At 42.0% G+C, this 22488-nt stretch overlaps 1 protein-coding gene across 1 annotated transcript in view; it reads right to left on the minus strand.

The window, feature by feature from the left end:
• Positions 1–22488, minus strand: part of GRHL2 (grainyhead like transcription factor 2) — a 53042-nt gene that overhangs the window by 9520 nt on the left and 21034 nt on the right. The window contains 6 exon segments of the mRNA XM_068396732.1: positions 3545–3639; positions 4819–4850; positions 7048–7187; positions 7275–7362; positions 12970–13128; positions 22078–22172. Coding sequence (XP_068252833.1) covers positions 3545–3639; positions 4819–4850; positions 7048–7187; positions 7275–7362; positions 12970–13128; positions 22078–22172 — 609 coding nt within the window.

The raw sequence follows: 22488 nt of genomic DNA on the forward strand, positions 1-22488 counted from the left end.
GGCCTGTCTCAATGAATTTTCCTGTGCACTGAACTCTTTCGAAGAGTAGATGCAAGTGGAAAAACAACCCTTTTTTGAGTTGTTCTTCAGACAGACCTGGTCCCTGCTTCAGCGTTCAATGCAGCCCCACAAGCCTTCATGCTGGCACAACCACAGGGAGAAGGCCGGCTGGCCCACAGCAGGATGCACAGCCGAGGCAGAGGGAAAGGGGCTGCAAAGGCTCCTCTGGGCTCAGCAGCATCGCCACTGAATGCCTTTAATAGTACACTTTAATGACACTTTAATAGTACAGCTCGCAGTATTTGGGGGAAAAAAAAAAAAACAAACTCGTACCAAGCAGTGAGCTACTTTTGACAGAAAGTAAGATAAATTGAAATATGTCTGACCTCTACATGGCCTGGCCTTAGTTCTCAACCTTCTTGCCAGCACCAAAACCCACTGTAGTCCCTCATGCTCTTTAGATGTTCAAAAGAATTGCAAAAGATGGGCGTGATAAATTTCTCTTAAGTTTCTTAAGAAATAGCCCTGATGCACAAAATTGTGGAGTGGCAACCAGCCTTTGCTGAAGGCAAGGGAGGTTCTTGCACCTGGGAGATTTCTGGAAGCCAGGCCACTGAACTGGGGATTTAAGTGTGTCTGCAGAAGAACAATATTAGATACTTCTTTTAAAAGTGTTAACAGCTTGGCTCACCATTGGCAAATCTGCCATGGCAGAAGACAAACAACAGACATGTGGCAAAAATGAAACTACGGACATGATGGGAAAATAAGTCCTCCTGCTTGGGCCACTAGCCAGGTCCAAGCCCAGGCATTACCGATGCCCTGACTAACACCCTATGAGTAACTACTACAGTCTTTGTAAAGTGGTCTCTGGATGGAGATGTGGCACATTTTAGAGAAGGAAAGTAGGGCTGGTAGCTGTGACACGGCTTTCCTTTCCCATATTTGAAGTTCTCACTAACTGCCCAGGCACAAATTCCCTAGGTGACAAAGTGAATGCTGTCCTCCACAGGGATGCTTCACAAAACCCTGACTGTTATGAATCCAAAATGCTTCAGAGTAGTTTAACATGACTTTCCTGAGAGACAAAAGCTAGACAAAAATATTACTTTATTCAAGCTGAGAACTACAGGACTGGATATCTCCCTGATCTGTAACACAGCTGCTGGATTTATAATTAACGGGAAACTCCCTATGAAATCTGAAAGGGAAAGTGATTTGAAAACTCTTACTGAGAACTCAAAACAGGAAAAGACTCCAAGCCTAGCCAAGTAACTAGCTGCGCTGCACACTTGGTACAGATTAACATACTTTACATTTCTGTGTTGGGCGCTTGTACCTCCCTTAGCAGTCAAGGAGATGAAAGAATAACTCACAAAGACGCAGCTACTTGTGTGAGAATATGAACCTTGTTTTACCGATGGTTTGCAAAACCCTTCAGATCTGTTCTCTTGAAGGCTGCCCCTTACTACTTTTGCTTCCACTGGACAATATTACAATTAGGTCCATCAGGCAGAGCTGAGGCCACACGCTGTCACTTCAGTGTTTCAGCTGGGCTTGGACCCCTCACTGGGTGCTACTTACCTGCACTGCTCTGATAACGAGCCACCTTGGGATTACGTTGCTTTTAATGCATATTTTCACATATCAGACCTGCTCTCTCTCAAACATTACACCAGTGTCCCATCTGTACCTGCTCTCTAGAGTTATTGATTCTGCTGTACCAAACAAATCTGGGAGAAAAAAGCTTCTAGTACGGCCGAGCCTGAGAAAAACGGCAGAACATTTTAATGCCCAGTGACTCCTGTGGCAAAGACAGTATTGTCAAATTGGCAGATCCAGCTGAGCTGCGCTCCATCAGCACAATCCCAGATGCAGAGTTCCTGATGGCAGGAAGTTCACCAGAGCAAAGGCCATGCTGGAAGAGGCTTGGCCGCCAGCCAGCATAGTCCAAGTTGCAAGAAACACTGGACAGGAAGGGGATGTGAAGAGAGCATCCTCCAGCTTCTCTGGTTCCGTGCCTCTCCTGGATTTAATTATTTAACATAGTTTTGCCACCAGCTGATAAACATCTTTTTTCTCTCATATCCTCCCCTTGAAATGGTTGCAAGTCCTAGACAATATTAGAACAACTTACTACAGCAAAGGACAGGAATAATCAAAGCAAACCAATATCTCCTTGCAGGCAACTCTCCAGGCTTTCAGCTGGGAAACCCAGGTGAAATTGCAGGAAAAGATGGTTCTTTATGTAGCCCTTGTGGCTGTCCCCTTCTGCCTGATGGAGCCCTGATAACATGAATTTGGTCAAGGCCTTGAGTCAACCAGATGCAAGTCTGTGGTCAGCACTGACCTCACATAATTAATTGAATATTTAATTAAAATAAGAGTATGTTCACATTTGTTCCAGAATCAGTCTCCATTCTGTAATGTTGTATGCTTCTCCTGGTTCAAGCACACCACCCTAACCAACAGGGAAACGTTGCAAATGCAGGCTCATAGGAAGTTGTTTCTATAAAGCTCAAATGAGCCTTACACACCGTGCAACTAAGAACTGAGCTCATTTCTGTACCTTGTTGCTTTGTTGTCTCACAAACTGATGGGTAAACCTCAAAACATTTGCAAGTTTGAGTTATATAAGTTGGTCAAACCCCCAGAGCCTCCAATAAACTTACGTGACAGAAGTTAGAGTCATGAGACTGAAGGAATTGCATATATTGTCCAGAGTGTCTAACTGTGGCAGTGTAGGAAATTATCACCTATAGCACTGCACTGGAAGTGACTGTACACAAAGCAGATTTTGTGGACAAAACCACCATCTGCTCATCCTTACCTCCAGTGCAAATTTTAACAGCTCTACCTAAACCATTGCTTCAATGTTACTCAACTTAAGCCTCACTGTAGCAGACTGGAAAACAGGATCTGTACTGGTATAGCGTATAAAACACGACTGTGATAACACTCACTTGGGGCAGTAAAAACAGTTAAGGGAAACAAACTCTTAAAACAATTCAGTTAGGTCTGCTGGAAGATGTCTCTCCATGCTTTATATTTCTAATAGGGTAGGAAATTTCTGAGATTTTATTCAAGCTGATCTCACTCCGCAGTCAGCAGGAGCTTGCCTGTGTAAGGTCTCTGTATTTGACCCAGTGCATCTTGCATATTTGCTTGTGATCCCAGCCAGAACAGAAAAGATGAGCAAAAGTTAAAAATAGACAACCACAGATTTGCTACTGGAACATTTATGAACTATGTAGCTTGGACAAGGATCAAGAAACTTTCTAGCTTTTTTATATTTTATATACACTTGTGCCTTGATCCCTTCTTGAGATAGCACAGTCCTTTTTCTTTTCTGCTTTTGAATTATTATTAGCATTTGTTAAAATGCCTCCTTGTATACTGGTAGGTGTAATGATATCTTCTCCCATCTACCCCACATTTGCACTAGCATCAAATAACTGACTTCGTCTGAGCCGCACCTGCCCTTCCCAGCCTGAGGGCATGACTCCCAGAGCATTATTTTTACCCACTATGAATTGACTGTTACCTCTTTTCAGGCCTTCTTCTTTCATTTGTTTCAAAGGGGATGGACCAAACTCCTCCTCCACAGGCCGGAACATCCTTTTGACCAGGACACTACTACTGGAAAACACACAACAGGCACCATGTCACAGTAAAACTGTGCTCCCAACAGGAGAGGAGACAACAGCAGCAGTCATGACTCACTTTGTACTCTGGCAAAAACCCCACTAGATACTCAAGTAGCACCAGACCAGAAACTGCAAGGATTTAGCTTTTGATGTTTATTTGAACTCTCCAAGCCTCTCAAATTGCCCACAGTGACTGTCTGGGACAGGTGACAGGAAAATATGCTCCAATGTTACATACTATTTTGAAAATCCCAAAGGCCCTTAACTGTTTAAATATTGAGGGAAGTGGGGTGGGGAGGAAGAAACGGCTAAGTAAGGAGCTGAACCCACATTTACACATTGATTCACCTCCTCTTTGGAGTGAAGGAGACAGCCTCAGGAAACACCAGCAATATTTCTAAAATCCAAGACTGTTGGAAGCCAAAGAGTTCAAAAGGAATAACAAGCTGAGCAAGATCCAGCTCAAAGCTGCAACACACTTTGCCCGGGAAGCTGAGGGCTGAAGGCACTATGGCTGCCCCCTCCCCTCGGTGTAGCTCTGGCAGGACTTGGTGTCTCTTTTTACTCTCGGGGGAGAGAACTGAAGCCAGTGGGCTTGGTGCAATAAAGCCCTTTGTTTCTCGAATTCCACTGTGAGCCTTATAAAGCACATTAGCTTCATAAAAGAAACAAAAAGGGCCTCGTGTTTTCAAGTCGATGTTAGCTGCAGGTGCCCGTCCACTCCGCACCACCGGCCACTTTATGCACGCGTACGTGAGTGCAGTTGTCTTACTCCAAACTCTTAGATTTGAGGGTGCTCACTTGGGATTCAAGCAACTTATGAAAGTATGGGGCTTGCACACATCACAGTTAATACTGGCTGCACTTCAGCCACACATATTAAAGCCCTTATTTCATGACACCTCTAAATATATTAGGGATTTTCTGCAATTCTCTCAGCCCCTCCAAAGCTAGAGAGGGGGTGCTCCCATTTCCAACCTGCCCCCTTCCCAGGATCTCCACTTCTCTTTCTGCCGTTCTCTTCTGGTGCTTGGGCATTCTCTCTGCAGTTCCTGTATTTGTCGCATACACGGGTGTGTGCTGCTAAATAGCTTCCAAGAACAGGGTGAAGTTCAGTGGTGGTGAGTGTGAACTGCTAAATGCAAAGCTTGTGAAACAATAAATGTCTTACCCTTCTCTCTCATCATCTGTATTATAGTAAACCTAGAAGGGCAGAAAAAAAACCCAATTATTCTCAAAACTCAGACACTTGCTTAACAGAATAACTTCAAAAGGTAGAAAAGACAAGTGGTCTGCAGATTTTCATTTGTTAAAAATTCTTTCCTTCTGTAAAACACAAACATGTCTAGTTCTAATTGTGATCTGGAAAAAGCATGGCTTAGAAAAACTGCTGTTGAGTATCATCTAGTGGAAATATATCAAAGCATTTTGACAGACACTGCCCTCTCCCCTGGTTTATATCATTTTCCCAATTATTTTACAATCCTCTAAATCAGATCACTACTCACCTAAATTACCCCAATACGATTTAAGCCACACACTCACAAGCTTTTGTATGTATTTAATACTGTCTGAAAATCTAATTAAACTATAAAGACCAACATTAATCTACAGGCCTAATGGAAATAGTTACTAATGGTAGAGCTGAACTTTTTTGCACAGGTTGCGGGCAGAAGTGCAAGTCCAGACTGTTGTTTTGCATAAATCAGTATAGGTCACAGTCACGGGGACCAAATTTACAACAGCAGCAAACGCAGCTCCCAGTGGCAGGGGAGGTATAAAATCACAGTCTGTTGTCACAGGCTTTACAGAACAGTCAGCCGAATTCCTCACAACGTGCCTGCACTGCAGGTCCGCACCAACAAGCGTACCAGCATTCCAGCTGCTGAGTTACTGTGCAAGCATGGGGCGAAGGCAGGGCACCGGAGGCCCACATTCTGCTGGGGCAGAGCAAGGCATCTCGGGCAGGTTTCCAGCACGTGTGCTGGCAAGACTAAGAGCACGCTCAGCTCAAGGGGAGCCTTCACTTCTGAACCTTGCAACGAAAATAGCTCAGAGGTGTGTGTGTGCAAAGCTGAGATCTGTAACTCATTCTATGACCAGGACCTGAAAGTGGCTACACTTCCATAATAAAACATTCATAAATAATAAATTATTGCCATAATAAATCACTCTTATATTAAGCAATACACAAAACAATTGAAAAGTTCGGAATAGCAAGAATGCCGATACTGCAACCTATACAGCAGTAAAAGACAAGGCTGAACATTGCCTAAGAGCTAGCAAACTGGGGTATCTTCCAGTTACTTTAGAAAATTATTTACAGGATTACATATACTAAAGAATACTTCCACATTCTCCTGTTTTGAGACAAATCCACATTCTGGTTTGAAAGCCATGAGGACAGAAGGTACTGAGCACCAATATGTGAGTGGGCGTCTTTCCAATTTTGGAGAGTTAGTCAGTGACAGCCGTGATTGCAATGTCTGCGCTCTATGTGCTTTGCTCTACCACAATTCTCACTGCTTTAAAATAAATGACAATTCCAACACTCAGTGTCATTTAATCTTCATTATTTTAATATTTTGCAGCAAGATGCATATAAAATTTTCTCATCTGCTATTTGTCTTTATAAACACATGCATAAAGGTCTCATTCTACTCCCTAAGATGTTAATAAATAACAAGTTCATATTCAAAAAACTGTCAGACCTGACCCTCCAATTCAGGTTTGCTATTTCCCAGCAAACAATAAAGTAGGTCTTAAAAGAGTCAAGTCAGCAAAGACTTCCTCACATTTACTGGTGGTAACGGCTGCCAATACTGAATATTAACATTAGCATGATAGATTTTTACTTTGTAGAGACAAAATATTTTCTTCCAAGGAATTCCCAGATCTCTAGGTGATGCCGACAGAAAATGGGCGGTGGTGTTTAGTGAGCCTGCTCTTGATCTCCTTACACATGTAAGAGCTTGGTCTTTGTTTTCAGATGTCACATCGAGGGGGATCTCTGCTACCACAAGGTGGCACTTCATTTCATCAAGACAAATAGCACATTCAAAACCAGACATTCTTTCAGTCACAAATCAATCTTCTATTTCAAAATTCTTGACTGTTTGTTCCATCTTTTCTTCCTAGCAAAAGAATGGCAAAACCATAACAAACACAAACTAGTCAGTTGTTAATGAAGTATGAACTCCTCTTTCACACCCAGAACTTGGAAAGGCACTTGTCTCTTGTAAGGTCTTTTTTAAGTGACTCACCAAGAGCTGCATGTAGCAAAATGAGAGCTGAAACCAGCTGCCCCCAGGAACAGTGCTTTGTTTTCCTAAAACCTGTCTCGGAGCACACGTGGCCAGATGGCAGGTGGGCACCGGCTCATTTCATTATCATTTCCTACCTGTCCAGTTCTTTGTAGGTTTCCAAAGTGAACATCCGGAATGAAGAGAACTGGCTGGGAATCCAGGTCAGCCATTGTTTTGAAGAAGGTGATATCGCTCTTTTTTTGCAGAGGGAGTGCATTCAACTTCCCTTCAGCTGCTAGGAGGATCACAAAGCAATGTGGTTATGAGAGGTGGCATGTTAAGCGTGACTTAGCCCCAAATCAGAAAGGCCCATCTTACTCACAGTTATTACATGAGGCTTGGGATGCCTGGCCTTTGCCTTTCTTCCTGTTCTGCTTCCTCTCTTCGTCTCGGATTTTCCGTTCTGCTCCCTGATGCAAAAAAGACAACCCACAGATATTATCCAAAGAGGCCACTGTGAGCATTGTACCCTGCGATGCCTGAAACTACAGCAATGGACACATCAGAAACGCTGAAAGAGAGACTGGTTATGCCATTACAGATAAATCTGTCCAGGTTGTTGGGAATGTGCCAGCTCCAGATCAATCACCTGTGCCTGAAACTCAGGCTGGTACATGCAGCAGCCCCCAGGGCCGGAGACAGCAAGAGGAACATATCCACATGCTGGCTTGGAGGAGACGGGATGGACGGTTCAGGCAGTGTGCAGTCTGTAGCAGGGCTGTTGCCACCACAACTTGTGCAAAGGGCATCCCGAGTCCAGCACCTCTGCGATGGATGGAGTGGTTCAGGCCAAATACTTTGCGTGTGTACTGACATAAAACACCTGCAGGATTGCTACCGTCTTAGATCATGTCTGTGCTAAGCTTTTTCCTAAACTCTCCTCCACCCACCTTGTCTGGGGGTGGCATTGCTCCGCTGTGGCCAGATTTGCAGAGGCCTTTGAGATTTGCCAGTGCAAGAAGGCTACACTGAGAATTTCCTAACAGCGCAAGGGCTCTTACAGAAAAATACAGGCATTTCAAACAGGGACAATCGCTCCAGAAACTGGAAAGCAATGTAGCACGGCCCTATTAGGCCCCAGGAACTCCTGGGAAGTTGCAGGCTTCTGTTATGTAAATATACTCTCAACAAGTTTAGATAATAAAACTTGTTATTGACATAAAAAGCGGCAACACCTCCTCTGAAGTTCTCCTGATTTACTTTATAAATATGAATAGTCATGTTATGAAGGGTATTAAAGATCCATATGTTCCCAGACAGTCAGCATACAAAATGAAGACTTTTCCAAATTAAAATTAGAAGTTTCTTTAAAAGAAAGGGGGGAGGGGGAGAGAGCTAAGGAAAGACAAAAATATCCACTCAAGATGGCAAAATTCACACATGAGCCAATGAACCAAGCTTGAAAAGAACACAAGGAAAGACGTACTACTGGCTGTGATCTATCAATAGATTTCCAGAGGTTGAAAGAGGTGGAGGAAGAAACAGCTCTTTAAAAAACATAAAGGTGTCTAACAGAAACATTGCCTCCAGACCCAGGTCCTAATCCAGTTGTCAGTGACCTCAACCACAGAAGACAAGGGATTCAGAGTCGTGCCCTTATCAAAACTGTTTCTAGGGGTACACTTGTATCTTTAAAGGCCACTGTTCTTTGGCAGAAAGGAGCAAAAACATGCCTCACAGCCTGCAAGAAGGACATCCCCGAGAGCCCTTTGCTGCACAAAGCAGCTCTGACAGGCAGCCACAGCCCTACCTATCGCTCAGAGCTGTCACTGCTGCTCATGGGGAGCGGGATGAGCCTCGAAAGTTGTTTTGAAGTCATTTCATACATGGCACCAAGTGCGAGTTTCCTCTCAGGAAAGCAGAAACTGAGGAGGACTCAACCTTTTATACACAATAACGGACATATGTTTTGCTGATTTTTCTTTGATATTCTCTGTAACTATGAACTTGGTAAAGCTTCACATCTTTGTCTTCATTCATTCAAGGCAAGACACCCCCAAGCCCTCTGGGGTGCAGGCAATCTCTGAGCAGGGCAGCCATTCCCACCCGCCAGTGCTTATTTGTGCCACAGCCACTTTACAAACACAGCAACTCCAATACCCACAAAATTACCTACCAGCCCTTCTGAGCTAGGAGCATCCCATGCGGCACAGTGTAGGGGCCAGCCAAGCCTACGTGATGTACCTCATTGTTGTAGGTGCTGAGACAACGGACCACAATAAGATTTTTACATACCAGAGCATTTCTGCTGGACAGTTTGCACAGCTGAGCCATCTGACACATATCTAATAAATCAGAGTTTGCAAATCTCTTCAGGACAGAAGAAGAAATAACCCTCTTATAGGGGACTATAAATTAGGCTCTGACCAGTCAAATAATTGAATGCGTTTTTCATTTTTTCATTGATGTCTGGTCTTTGTATAAATGCAACGAGTGCTTCTGCTACTAACCATTAGCAAAATGCAGCCTATGAATTTCGGCTGATTCAAAATATTTTTTTCCCAAGTCTTCAGCTCATTTAAGCTTATGTCTTGCATTCTATTTCCAGCCTAGCAAAGCCCTTACCATCATAAGGACCACTCCCATCACCATTATGAAGCTCATGTGTACACCTGTCTCTAGTTCAAGGCCAAAGCATTCCACATCTGGTAGGACAGGCCCATGGACTTCAGCCGCCTTCTCTCTAAAGCTGAATATTAATAGGCAATTAGATTTCCTCAATACCTATGATAATCCATTTTCTCTATGACAATCCATACTGAAGACAAGAGGGTAGGAACTGCATATATTCTAAACAACATGTAGCTTTTCAGAGTAAAGAAAATGGGATTAATTTATTTGATTTTGGAACAATGTTACGGTATTTGCCAAGTCAAATGCTTCTGCTTCTTTTCAGCAAGGCTAATCACATACAGAAAATCAAAAATCTCTGAATCCCCAGTTCCTTCATACATAGTGGCTAAAGCATCTTGCAATATATAAATAAGCCTGGTAGCAAGTTTCCCTGACAACCTACTTAAGGAATAAAAATTATATTCTCTTATCATAATGCAGCATCAGTGATCTGCAGATGATAAAAAGACTGCAAGGGCAGGGAGAATTAGCACCGAGAAAACAAGATGTGCATTGCAACAGTTGCTTTGAAGATTGCCTACTGGAAAACAAACAGGGATAAAAGATTGGAGAATGAACAGAGAGCAAGCATACAATTACAACCTTTGCAGCCTTTATCTCCATACATTTATGTCACAAAGCACACATTGAATCTGAGCTGGTGTTGCTTGCTAGTTTATATGTAAATGAATACTAAATTTAAGCAACTGCCTGAGTAGATACAAAAATGTATATAATATGTACCACTTGGCTAAATGCAGTTTTATTTCTTCAGGGATAATCTTTCCACAACAGCTATGCTGTGTTTCAGCTGGAAGACATTAATTTATTCAGCAAATGTTCTTCTTAAAAACTGGACACCTCTCCCTGTGATTTATCTAAGTTAATATACAAACACATCTACTGGTCCTAAAGAGGTACCATCACTACAGAAAAGCCATTTGTAAGAACACTGTCAGGCACAGAAACATTTCTTCTTCCACGTTTCAGATGAAGATACATTTCAGTACTTAGGCAGGAGGAATTTACTGTGCAGTTCCCCTGATTCAGACGATTGTAATAGATCAGGCACTTTTCTCATCAGCTTCTCTTTGCGGTTGTCAGATTGGGACATAACGGTGCAGCTCACACTTTTAAAGTGTATAAAAATTATTATATGTTTGCTAGGTTTTTTTTAAATGACCCTGTAATAGTTTTTTAATTGATCATGACAAGAGGTGGGCGATAATTGTCTCAGCTTCACTGCCTTTCCCAAACCGGCAGCAAACCCTGTCTTTGTCACTAGAGGGCGAGTCGCAGACTCGGCAGAGAAACTGAGCCAGGACCCTCCACTGAGCACCACCTCAAACAGCACCAGGGTTTATTTTGGCATCTTGGAAAGATGAGGGTACCCAGCCCCACCAGCTACCTTCCTCTGAGCGCGATGAATCCTCCCCAGTGCCACCAGCAAGGGGAAATTCTCCAACCATTTATTTACCTACAAAAGTACCATGACCAACAGATGTGGGCAAAGATACAGCCGGGTAAGTGAGGGGAGAATCTGGCCTCAGTCTCTTTCCAAGTGCCAATTAGCAGAAACTGTCATGTGAATTGACCTCGATAATTTCCATTCATTTTCATTCATTCAACTCATTTTCAGTCCTGTATTAAGTTAAAAAGCTCTGTGTGCGTGTATGTGCGTATACATTTATATTATACAGCTATATATCCCATTATCGATACCGTGAGCCCTACAGTTCCCACTTTCAATACAGTTTTGATGTAGGTAACACTTTAACTACCCCTGTGATCTTTTTTTCTACTTTGAGACAGTTTGATTAAAAGACTCAACATTCATTTCCCCCTTTCTAGTCTGGATATTTGAAGTACCAATTAAGCCAATAGATGCAATGAACATGTATTATTCAAAATCTCCACCAGTTGTGTCCACAGGTCACCCTTGATGAGGTCGTGCTCTGAATTTCCTTCCTTTTTTTAAATAATTCAGATTTTTCTAATTGCTTTTCAAAAAGAGGTAGATAAAAACGACTTGTTACTTTGATATTTACTGAGATTCTAACATCCAGCTGCAGCTTCAAACCTCTAAATATTTGACATTCAAAGTTACAATTAAAAGCATAACATTTTGACCACAAGAAGACCTCAGTGCATACATTTACAGTGATTACTTTCAAAGTTTTTGCTCCACTAACACAACTGACTGATTAGCCCTCAAGATCCCGTTGTCAAGACAGCAACAGGGGAATGAACCTAAAAAGCGGAAGGAGCAGCAGCACAGAGACCTGGAATAGTTGAACTCTTACCCTTTCCATTAAAAAGTTAATGCTACGTATTGCCTAGGGCATGGCCTTTTGCCTTTCTATTCCCACCTGTAAGATGGCAAGACTAATTTGGATAAATTTCCGAGTCACTTAAATAGATGTAGGCTCCTGAATCCCTGAACCTTGACTAGAATCCAGGCGTCAGCTCCCTTGTGGAAGATCTTTCCCAGCAGGGTTAAAGTCATTGAGTGGCCGACATTAAACACAACTGAAACATGGTCACCCTCACATCTAAGAATCATCACTGAGATAACATTTCTGAGCAACTGTTTCTACTCAGTGATATATACAGCCGACCATGACACTGTCAGACACATTAAGGCATTATCTACGTTTTGGTGCTAAAAAACCTTACCAGTTCCCACAAAGGAGTGGGAAAAACCATTGTAAAAGAACCAAATTTTGCAAAAGAGGGAGTGAGGAAAAAAAGGAAAAAAAATAAGTTACTGAACTACAAAATGGGAATGGCTAATATATTTTTGCAGTTTACTTTTAATAAGAAAATCCTAGCAACATAAAAGTCTCATTGAAGCTTCCAAAATAATGGTATGTAATCAAGCATGGGGGAAAAAAAAACCATCAGCTGCATCATTTGGACTCTCTGTTTTCCACTGTATCATACAAGAGAGCTTAGTAGGCCTCTCTGAAAGGTGCATTTCTCTATCAGAGACCTCTCCACAAAGTTCACGTTACCTGTCCTGGCTGTTAAGAGTCAGAAGGGATAACACCATGAGATTGGCACTTCCATGAGCCTACGGTCAGAACTGACCTTCAAAGTAGAGATCTTTATGTCTGTGCTTTCTGTGACTTTTTTGATATTCCTGTATCATGACCTACAACGTGCTGTCCTTAAACAGTCCAACTACTGCTCACAAGCTGAGGAATCAGGGCCAAAAAGGCTGCAAATCAATAAAATAATTCCATGATAATCTGTTAGGTTTATTATATAGCTGGTCCAAATTCTACCACGAAACACAATTCTTTAGGGAAAGAAAAAACATTTAATTAGGTCTAAAATACAGCAATAATAAACTGTCTAACAAGGTTCTTCCTCTATCCATGATAATTTTGTTTTCCACTTACCTTGTCACAAAAAACCTTGATCTGGCAGTAGGCTCGGTGGATGGGTTTATTGCTGCGGTTGTTGTAGCTGTACGTATCGATCTGAATCATCAAAGGAAGTCCTTTTACTCCTTTTTGTGAGGAGAAGTCTGTGCTCAAGCAATTCACTGTGATGAAAATCTGTGTGCCAGAGAGATTACTTTTAAAATGTGGTGCAAACAACTATTAAACTTCAGGAAACACATGACAACAAATGGGAAAATAAAAGCAGATACCCCCCTCCAAAAAAAAAGATTTTAATTCACCTACGATACACACCCTGGCAAGTCACACATTTATTCTCTACTTCTGTCCTAAGTCCAGCAAAGATGCTCCCATGCTGGGAAGAAGGACAAAGTTTTAAGGCCTATATCGATGCTTTAGTTTGGATCAGGAGCTCACATTTGAGGTGAATAATTTGATTGTCCCAACTTATCGTGCTTTGGTTCACACCAGAGAGCTCAGAGTGCGTGAGCTGGATTCTTTTTGGAAAAGCCAGACCAGAAGATGTGTCCTAGGAGCACACCTCATGCTCCAGCTGCCAATGGTTGCTCAGTCTGTGGGAACTGACTAAAGATAATCTGAGATAAAACCTCCTAAAAAGTGTCTCACGTGGATGCCAGGTCTTTAGTCCTGACTTGTTTCACTCTACAAACCTACTCTGTATGTTTGCACTATTTGTTAATATAGACATAGGAAGATCACCTTGCATCATCCTTTCCAGCCATATTTTGGTCTGTCTTGTTCTTGTGACAGCTCACAATTTAAATTCAGTGTGGCCAAAGAAAAGTCCTACCCTTCCAACCCTCAATTCTCTTCACACTCTCATCAGCAGTACCCCTTCCTCCATCCCATCAACAGATACTCCTGATCTTCACTTTAAGGGTCCTTCACTATTTTTCTTGAATTTCAAAAATGCATCTCATCCTGTCTTTCAAACTGGAAAGAAGTTTCTCAAACATTTGTAAAAGTACTCCCCACCTCTTCTTAAATTCCCCTTTGCCATGTAGCATCCACACAACTTGACACTGCCCTCAGTTCCTGGCAAGCCCTGCCTGCCTTTGCTTCAGACACCCGTTTTGTGCTTTCCTTCTATGCCTATTTATGTCTGTTGGTAGCCACTAATCACCTCCTGCCCTCTAACCTCCATCAGTACTATGGGACGAGGTGGGTCTCCTCTGCCACGTGCTTGTACAGCACCTGGCAGAAGGGTCTCCCATCACCGAGTCTCCCAAGGACTATTTGGATGCAAAGCAAGCAATGTGAACTGAAATATCACTGATATCTTTCAGTCAGGATAGTGCGCATGAACCTTGAGAGATGAAACTGTATTACAAATCCAATTGTTCTTCCCAGTGATGAATATGTGCATTACACAGTAATTAGGGCCAATTATTTACTGACCTGATTCTACTTTACGTTTTTCCTCTCTTTAAAAAATAATAGCAATAAAAACCCAACTCTGTGAACTAAGGAAAAGGACAGAGAAAACCACCAGTATGTATTTCCTGAACCAGGAGAATGTGAAACCTGCTCCAGCAGAACGAGCACATTCAGGAGATCTGCGGGGTCTCTCAAGCAGACCTGATGCACACCTCGCCGGGCAGAGGAGAGGCCAACAGGCCCTTGGGGTCTGGGAGGATTCCAGAAGGGAGAGTATGAATGAACCCCTCCCCAGTCCACAAGCAGGGAAAAAAACAGTCTGAGTGACCAGATACTAACATCCCTAAGAGAAAGACAGCTGACAATAGAGAAGGGCTCGGGTAGGGCTGGTGGGGCCACACTTTTACCCTAATAGCAAAAGTTAACATTACAGTCAGGTTTTTTACGATGGAGCCAGAGCAGCTTGTTTGCCTGACTGAGCTAATGGCACCTCAGCATTTCTGCTTCTGATCGTATCACAGAGCCGCATTTACAAACGAAATAGTTGAACTTTAACTGCAGGGAGAGAAGGGAGGCGGGGCAGGGCCCGAGGTGAAACTCCGATTTTGAAGCTGATAGTGTTATTTCTGTTTCAAATTACAAGTTGGTCTCTTCCAGCTCCAAAGGTAAGTGCAGATATGGGTGCATATGCCTTTGAAATATGATGGCCTGAATTTTCATTTGCCTTCAGACTCCTTTACAGTGTCAGGGCAATGCTTTAAAGTGCGTGTGAACACAGAGCAGTGGAAATGAGGTCTGGCATAAAAAGGAATCAGCTCTTGCTATAGTTTAGCCCATACTTCTGTACAGGGATTTTCCAAACTGTACATTAAAATGTGAGAGTGAACGTGCAGGCTTTGCATCTACCCAGCAGTTTGTGCATCTATCACCTTCGCTGCACACTCAGCTGAGAAGTAAAAAAAGACTTTGTACCACCTTAATCAACTTCATACACTGTGTCATCTCTTCCACTGCCTCCAGAAACACTGAGCAGAGTAGGAACGGCTGGGGAAGACAGACTTTATCATTTTAAGAGTCCCCATACAGCAATAACAGATTATTCAGCATGAATAATAGATTGATGCCATAAGATTCAATATCCTTGTCCTGACACTGTAATACATCAGGATCTCTCTGAGGAGCAATGACTGTACGTTCATGCGCATGAAGTGTACTACACTTTGTCGTATCATTCGCACCTCGCAGATAGACAGATGGATTCAAATTAACACAGATCATTTATTTTGGGGAAAATGTTCTGTCTCCACACAACCTCCTATGAGCTTTCCTGTAAAGCACAACACTGACTTTGGATTTGGAAAACATGTGGGGTGTGCAGAGGGAGAGGGCATAAGTTCTGTGACTTGAGTTGATTTTAAGGGGTTTTTTTCTTTGCACAACTCAAGATCTGCACCAGTTTCAACACCATGGTGCAGCAGGCTGCTGCAGTTAACGGGACCCGGGAAACCCTCTGGACAGTCCCCTTGTCTCTGCCCCAGCCCTGCCCAGAAACCTTCATTTCCTTGAGGCAGTGGCCAAGGAATGCTGCCTGCTCTCATTTCACCCGCCTGTCCAAGCACAGCCTGCTTTGCCCTTCACAACCCTCATCTCTCCCTCCTTTGCAGCTCCTATACATAATGCAGGTACTCCCACCTTCAATGAGGCAAGGAGCAAAAGAACCCCGCGGGCAGCCACAAAAAGATTAAGTCCCATTCTACCTCTCTTGGAAGACACTCTGGTTTAAAAGCCTCCTTGCTCTGGTCTCTTGCATGGCAGAGTAACATGGTTAGAAAATGTAGAGTTGGGTAGAAATGACAGTAGCAGGAGTAGAAATCACTGCTTTTTTTTCCCCCAGGGCCCTGTCTATACTTGACTTAGAACTATTTTAATGGATGTGACTATGGCTGTACCTGAATTAATTTACAAACTTTTTTTTTCCTGTGCAAACTAGATTTTAGCAATGTTTTGCTATCACGAACAAGTTTGGGTTGTTGTTATAGTGATGTCTTTTTTTTTAATGTCAGCATATCTTAGATTAGAGCAATTAATGATAGAGTTCCACCCATCTAGTCTCCAGCTCAGACATGCTATTGGCAATGAAAAAATAACTTGGAGAAATGTTTGGTGCCTGAGAAAGTTTCAAAAGTGGCCTAAGATAACGACAACTCTTCTGTTTGTTATAGACTATGTCTAGAAAAAGCACTCTCTCTTTCGGGGAAGGCGCTCCTCCACAGTGTAGCTGTTATTATGTGAATTACTGACTGTTTGTTAAACACTGCAGCATAATTAGTGATGTACAAGACACAAACACAGTAACCTGCCTTAAGAGAAAAGCAAGGCCCAGAAATACATTTCCCCTTTTATCATTTAATCCAGCCAACATGACTCCTGCTGCAGACTCGCAGCTTATTCGCTTTAAAGGTCTACAGTTACAAAACCTCGAATATAAGCTTTTTATTACTATTTACATTTCTGGCTCCCATCGTCTCAGAAAGAGCCAAGGGCAGCAGGGAGGGAAGAGTGTGTTACAGCAAAAAATTAGAAACTTAAAGCAATTTCTCTACTGAATACTGGCAATACATAGAAACTACCTCTGGGTGATGGGTCTTTACAAAATCCTTTTTTAAAAGAGTTCATCCCTCCAGACTGTAACAACAAAGAGTTAAATGACTTGTCTCTTAAATGACTAACATCAATCCCATCATTCCTCGTATACACAGAAAGTGTGGTTTTATAGTTTCTCCTGCCAGCCGTTACCTTATAAATCCCATACAAAGGTAAGACCTTTGTTTTATTTCAATACAAATGTCTCCAGCAAATGTTTACACTACTCTTTTGAAGCTTCCTCAACCCACACCACACCCCAGCAACTACACAAAAATGCCATTTGCCTTGAATCCCAGATGCATACTTACTGAACCATTTGTAGAACTGAAATTTCAACATTATTTGCTACCACAGGTTAACTCTTCTTTAATATATACATGTGTGTGTGTGCATGACATATATATATTAAAAAATATATATGCACGCATACACACGGAGACATGGTTATTAAACCAGTTGCCAAGTCTAATCCTACATAATTTCTGGTACTAATTGCCCCAAATAAAGTATCTTCCTCCAACCTTTAAATTTTGAGAGTATAAAAAATACTAATTTCCTCCCTAATGAAATGAAATGTGATCTAAGTTAGAAAGGAAATTAATAAATAAGAACGATATAATTCTTATACTAGTCAAAGCTTGTCCTAAGTATTGCTAGCAATGTTAAAGAAATACGCATTGTCACAATACAAATCACTGACAGACTGTGCTGCTCTACCAGCTTGATTCTACAGTTGTGCCCACTGGAATCATAGCTCACTTCAGCCCACAACATCTAAGAATCTAATCCTGCAAATCACTCACTCATTGAAAACACGGCTTATTACTGTATGGGCTATGCCAAAACTCATTAAATAACTGGAAAGGTTCCCAGAGGCTTCAGCATTCTTTGGATTAAAGATCTACATTTCAGTTAAATATAGCAGGACAATGATTGCATGCAAGTATACACAACAGCTGCACACAACTACTGTACACACCAAAAAAGCATGTGCCAGCACCTGCCTGAATAACATATCCGCCAACGTGTCTGTTTACGGCACAACCAAGTTGCAGTGCTTTGCAGAAATCAGTAATTTCTTGGTATCGCTGAAAAAGTATTTTTTGTCTGCTTTAAGATGGCATTTTTCTTTAGCAACTGTTCACTGAAGTCACACCTTTGAATTTAAAAAGTGCTTTCCATAAAAATATACAATTAATGTATTGTTTCAGAGTAACATCATCCTAACCATTTTAAATTAGCAAAGTATTAATCATATCTCAAAGAAGATACGATTTGAAGAAGATATGAGGAGGCATATCTCAAAGAGTTGTTATGATTTATGACAAAGATATTCTTCTTGGACCAGGAGAGTTCTGGTTCTTAAATATCTTTCTTGCAAACTAACTTCTCTCAGCAATCAGACTGCAAGCAGGCAGATGTCTGTCTATCAAAAATGAAGCTGAGCTCTGTTCAAAAGCCTCTACCAGAACTTTGTCAATCAGCCAGATGCTGCAGCAAAATCTTCTGTAGGGCAACAGCAAAGCAACTAACTTCTAGCATATCATAAAAAGACTTCTAAAAGATGGTTAAAAAGTCAGCCAGTTCTTGTTAATTGTTGTTTGTTTCCTTACCTTTTTTTAAACAACTCGTTTAAAAATACCAAACATAGCATCCAGGTTCAACCAAAGGGAGCCAACAAATCACCTTGACCATAAAAGTTGCATGTTTATATATAAAAGTAAATACTGGAGTGAAATGAAGATAGACTGTACAAAAAGTATTCTTCACTTCCCACTTCTGCTTTCTTATTGCACGGTATTTTTGTCTCAAGGCAGCATAAGGAAGAGTTCATCATGGCTGTAGACCCTTCCCCTCATTTCCCTGTGTCCTGAACCACAAGCCCCACAGTGACCTCTAGACAACGGGCCTAGCAGAAAAGGCTGTTGTTCCAGAAAAAGGTGAGGATGTGCCGGGCCCCAACTCTGCTCTGCCAGAAGGCAAGGGCACTGCTGTTGTGGATCACATGCAGCAGAGGAAACATTATCAGAGTGGTGTTTCTGACTTTGATGCTGTTCCCTTAGTCCACTGAAAGCAACGGTGAGAATATTCCACAGCTCAACATGTGCTGTACAGAATTCCCTCTTCCATTGACTTGTTTTGCCAAGCAGCAGTCAGAAGACAAGGGACTGAGCAGGAGGAGCTGGAGCCAACAGCCCCGTTCCCTTCACATTACTGAGGCGATACAGACGCCTCTGCCTGTACTCTGAATGCCTGTTTCTTACACATAAGATCCAAACAAAATGCCACCTTACAAACCCTTAGCAGACTCACTGTTAACAGGCAGATTCTGGCTGTCACACACATGCTGTTATACCCTCATCCTGAAGGGCTTCCAGGAGGAGGGTACTGCTCTGCTTGAGTGTGGGAGGAGAAATCTGGCTTTAAATCAGCTGCCCTCCAGGTGGAGTAGGAAAGTGAGAAATCTGAAGCTCCAGATAAGCCTTCCTAGATACAGGTTCAGTCTCCCAGGAGAGACAGGGATATTTGGTTAGGTGATTTCTGCTGCTTCTGTTTGATTTTTCAAGACTGCTCCCCTATGCACTTCCAACGACCGGTCTGTTTTCTTTATTTCTTCCCGGGACAGTAGAGCGCTTCATCACATCACATCTCAGAGGCCCTGGAAAGAACTGCTCTGTGCCGCTTTTGTCTGTCTCAGAAGAGAAAGGTCTTTGGGCCTGTGAGGTTAAGTTTTAATCTTGAAATTGTGGTGAAAAGGGAAAACAACACTGAGCAGAAACAATGGAGCTAGTTTAAAGATCATCGTTCAAAAAGCTCAAGAAAAGAGAGTCTGTAATTAGGCCTTGGAATTCTTCATCTTTCTTGGATGAGGTAATTGCTGGAGAAAAAACAGCCTTCAGTGACGTGCTTGAGTCCACAGCTTTCAAACACCGCAGGGGCATCCTATGGGAATCCCCAGATCCAGCACAACTGGTTATTGTATTAGACTCTCCAACAAAAGCAAGCATGTGGGTACGTGTACACGTGTGTGGGGAGCGAAACACTTCAGTGCACGGTGATAAGCTTACAGGTACAACCTGATTTATGCTTGATAGTCCAATACCAAAGCATGTTATGAATCCTCTTACTTTTATCAATACATATGCAGTTCAAGCTCCTAAAAGATCAGATATTTGATAACTACCCCAAAAAATAAATATGCATAAGCCAATTTGCATTTTAATTACTCCTTCCTGCAGAAATACAAGTGGATTTCTTAAATTTCACTCCTGATACTTTTTAAATCCAGCAACAATAAGAGAATCATCATTTTAAAATCTTACTGTGTTATATTTCCAGTGATCATTACAAGACTTGTGTTCTTAATGTTCTGGCACCCAAGCAGGAGCCATGTGAATTCTGTGAGATTACAATAAAATGGCCAAGGAGAACACCTGACATTAGTGGATGTGACTTTCTTGCTCCTAGATCAACATGGTGTCTTGCTAAGCCTGGCTTGCAGCTGTAAATGCAAATGTGTTAAAACTGGCAGCCCTGGCAATGGGTGCCGGTGGGACGAGACGGCCATGCTCTAGCCCTGGCAATACTTCTGTAAAGGTCCTTGGGAAAGCCTGTCGGGTTGGAGATCCCAAACTTGCATTTGCTGTATTTGCTTGCATAATGATGACACGTACACAACGGTCATCTGTTGTGACTGCAGACGACAACATACCACTGCATTTTGAAATGGAATCACATAATAGGGGAGTATCTGGGGTGGTGAGAATGTAATCATTACATGAGTAAATACAGCACCATTAGCAACTGGGCCAAGTACAACTTTGTTTACCAAGGCCAGCTTTTGAAAGAGCTAGGCAGTTTTCAGAACTATTGTCATTTCCTTAGTGCTCTATTCTTTTAAAATGTGCATCAGAGATGAAAATCCCTGTTACTACAAACCTCAGCACCTTCAGTCAGCAAGTCAGGTCAGTGAGTGTTAATGCTGCCCCTCCGTGCTCGATGCAATCTCGCACAGGACTCACTCGCTCAAGGCAATCTCTCTAATGCTCTGTTACAAATGCAGTGGTGAATCACGCATGAAGATGTCTCCGTATGTGAAAGATCCTTAGCATTACTTGAACACTGGGCATTTTGTATTCAAGGTGCAAAGGAGTTTGCTAAGCTCAACAGTGTTTGCTGTTTATTATTTCTAGATCCCCAAGAGTCCCACATTACTCCACTCATTTTACACAGCCTATTTCCCTTGTTGTTTGCTTTCTGGGGGCCAACTTCTTATAATTACCGGCAGCTTTTCATTTGTCCTGTACTAGTTCATGCAGCTGAAACACTCTGCCACCCTTTGGATAACCTTATTTATAAGAAACTTGTTAATGTGCTCTGCTGTCTTGGTTTATAGGTTCACTGTAGCAGTCACATCCCCGAATGCAAAACCCCATGTCTGAGGGTACTTGACCATTTAAAAAAAAAAATAAATAAAAGAAAGAAAGAAAGAATGCACCACCTCAAAAATACATGCATTCCCAATTGCAAGGACAGTCTCTGTAACACTATAAAAAATAATGGCACAAACACAAGGGAAGGCGTAGTCTAGCTTACAGAATATTGATTATTGGAGATGTTAATAGTGTAGAAAGGAAGTTGATAATTTAAAGAAAGAAAACATTAACCTTGTGTCCTACATTGACTTTGCAAATAGGAAAAAAAATTTTACTGTTTCTCAGGCAGGCCATATTTTAAATGGAAAATCACTGTGAGGCCACAAGTAAGAAACTATACTGTGAGAGCCCTGCAGGTTTTCCTCAGAACTACATCTCTATTTGTCAGTGATACAGGTGTGAATGCAATATCACCCTGACAGCCATTACGTATCATCTGGCCTTTTATGGATGGCCAGAATCCCTGGGGTCAGCAAAAGACCACAGTTTGCCTGGCTTTGCAGAGGCTGAGCTCTCTCACCTCCATCTACCCTTCTTCTTATTTGTTAAAAAGGAGAGAAGTGGAACAGTGACTAAGGATGGATGGTACTTCTAAAGGGATACCGTCTGCATGGCTTTTCCTCACCTTTGCCTCCTCATTGACATCCCAAGTAAAAGACACAGCATTGAATGCGATTTCTTCAATATTCCCAATGGTATTAAAACTCTCCTTGTAATCAGCTGTAAGAAATAACAAACAAAAGACTCATGAAAATAGTTTGAACCTTCTCTTTTACAATTCATAGCACATCTCTTTTTTCAGCTGGGTTGTCTAATGCATCAAAACTACCTCTTGTATTGTTTATGTTGAATCATTAAGCTTAATTGCAAAAAGGTAATATACTGCAGCTTGAGTCTTATGCATAGCACATCACTAGCTAATGTTCTTGCAAAATAGTCCTTGCTCTCAAAAAGGAATCAGTGTGACTGTAGTGGGAATGAGTGGGTGCATTCATTAGCTTGGCCAAGGAATGGCCAAAACTGGAAAATTAACTAA

Source organism: Nyctibius grandis, chromosome 3 (genome assembly GCF_013368605.1).
Source record: "Nyctibius grandis isolate bNycGra1 chromosome 3, bNycGra1.pri, whole genome shotgun sequence".
In the NCBI taxonomy this organism is placed as follows: domain Eukaryota; kingdom Metazoa; phylum Chordata; class Aves; order Nyctibiiformes; family Nyctibiidae; genus Nyctibius; species Nyctibius grandis.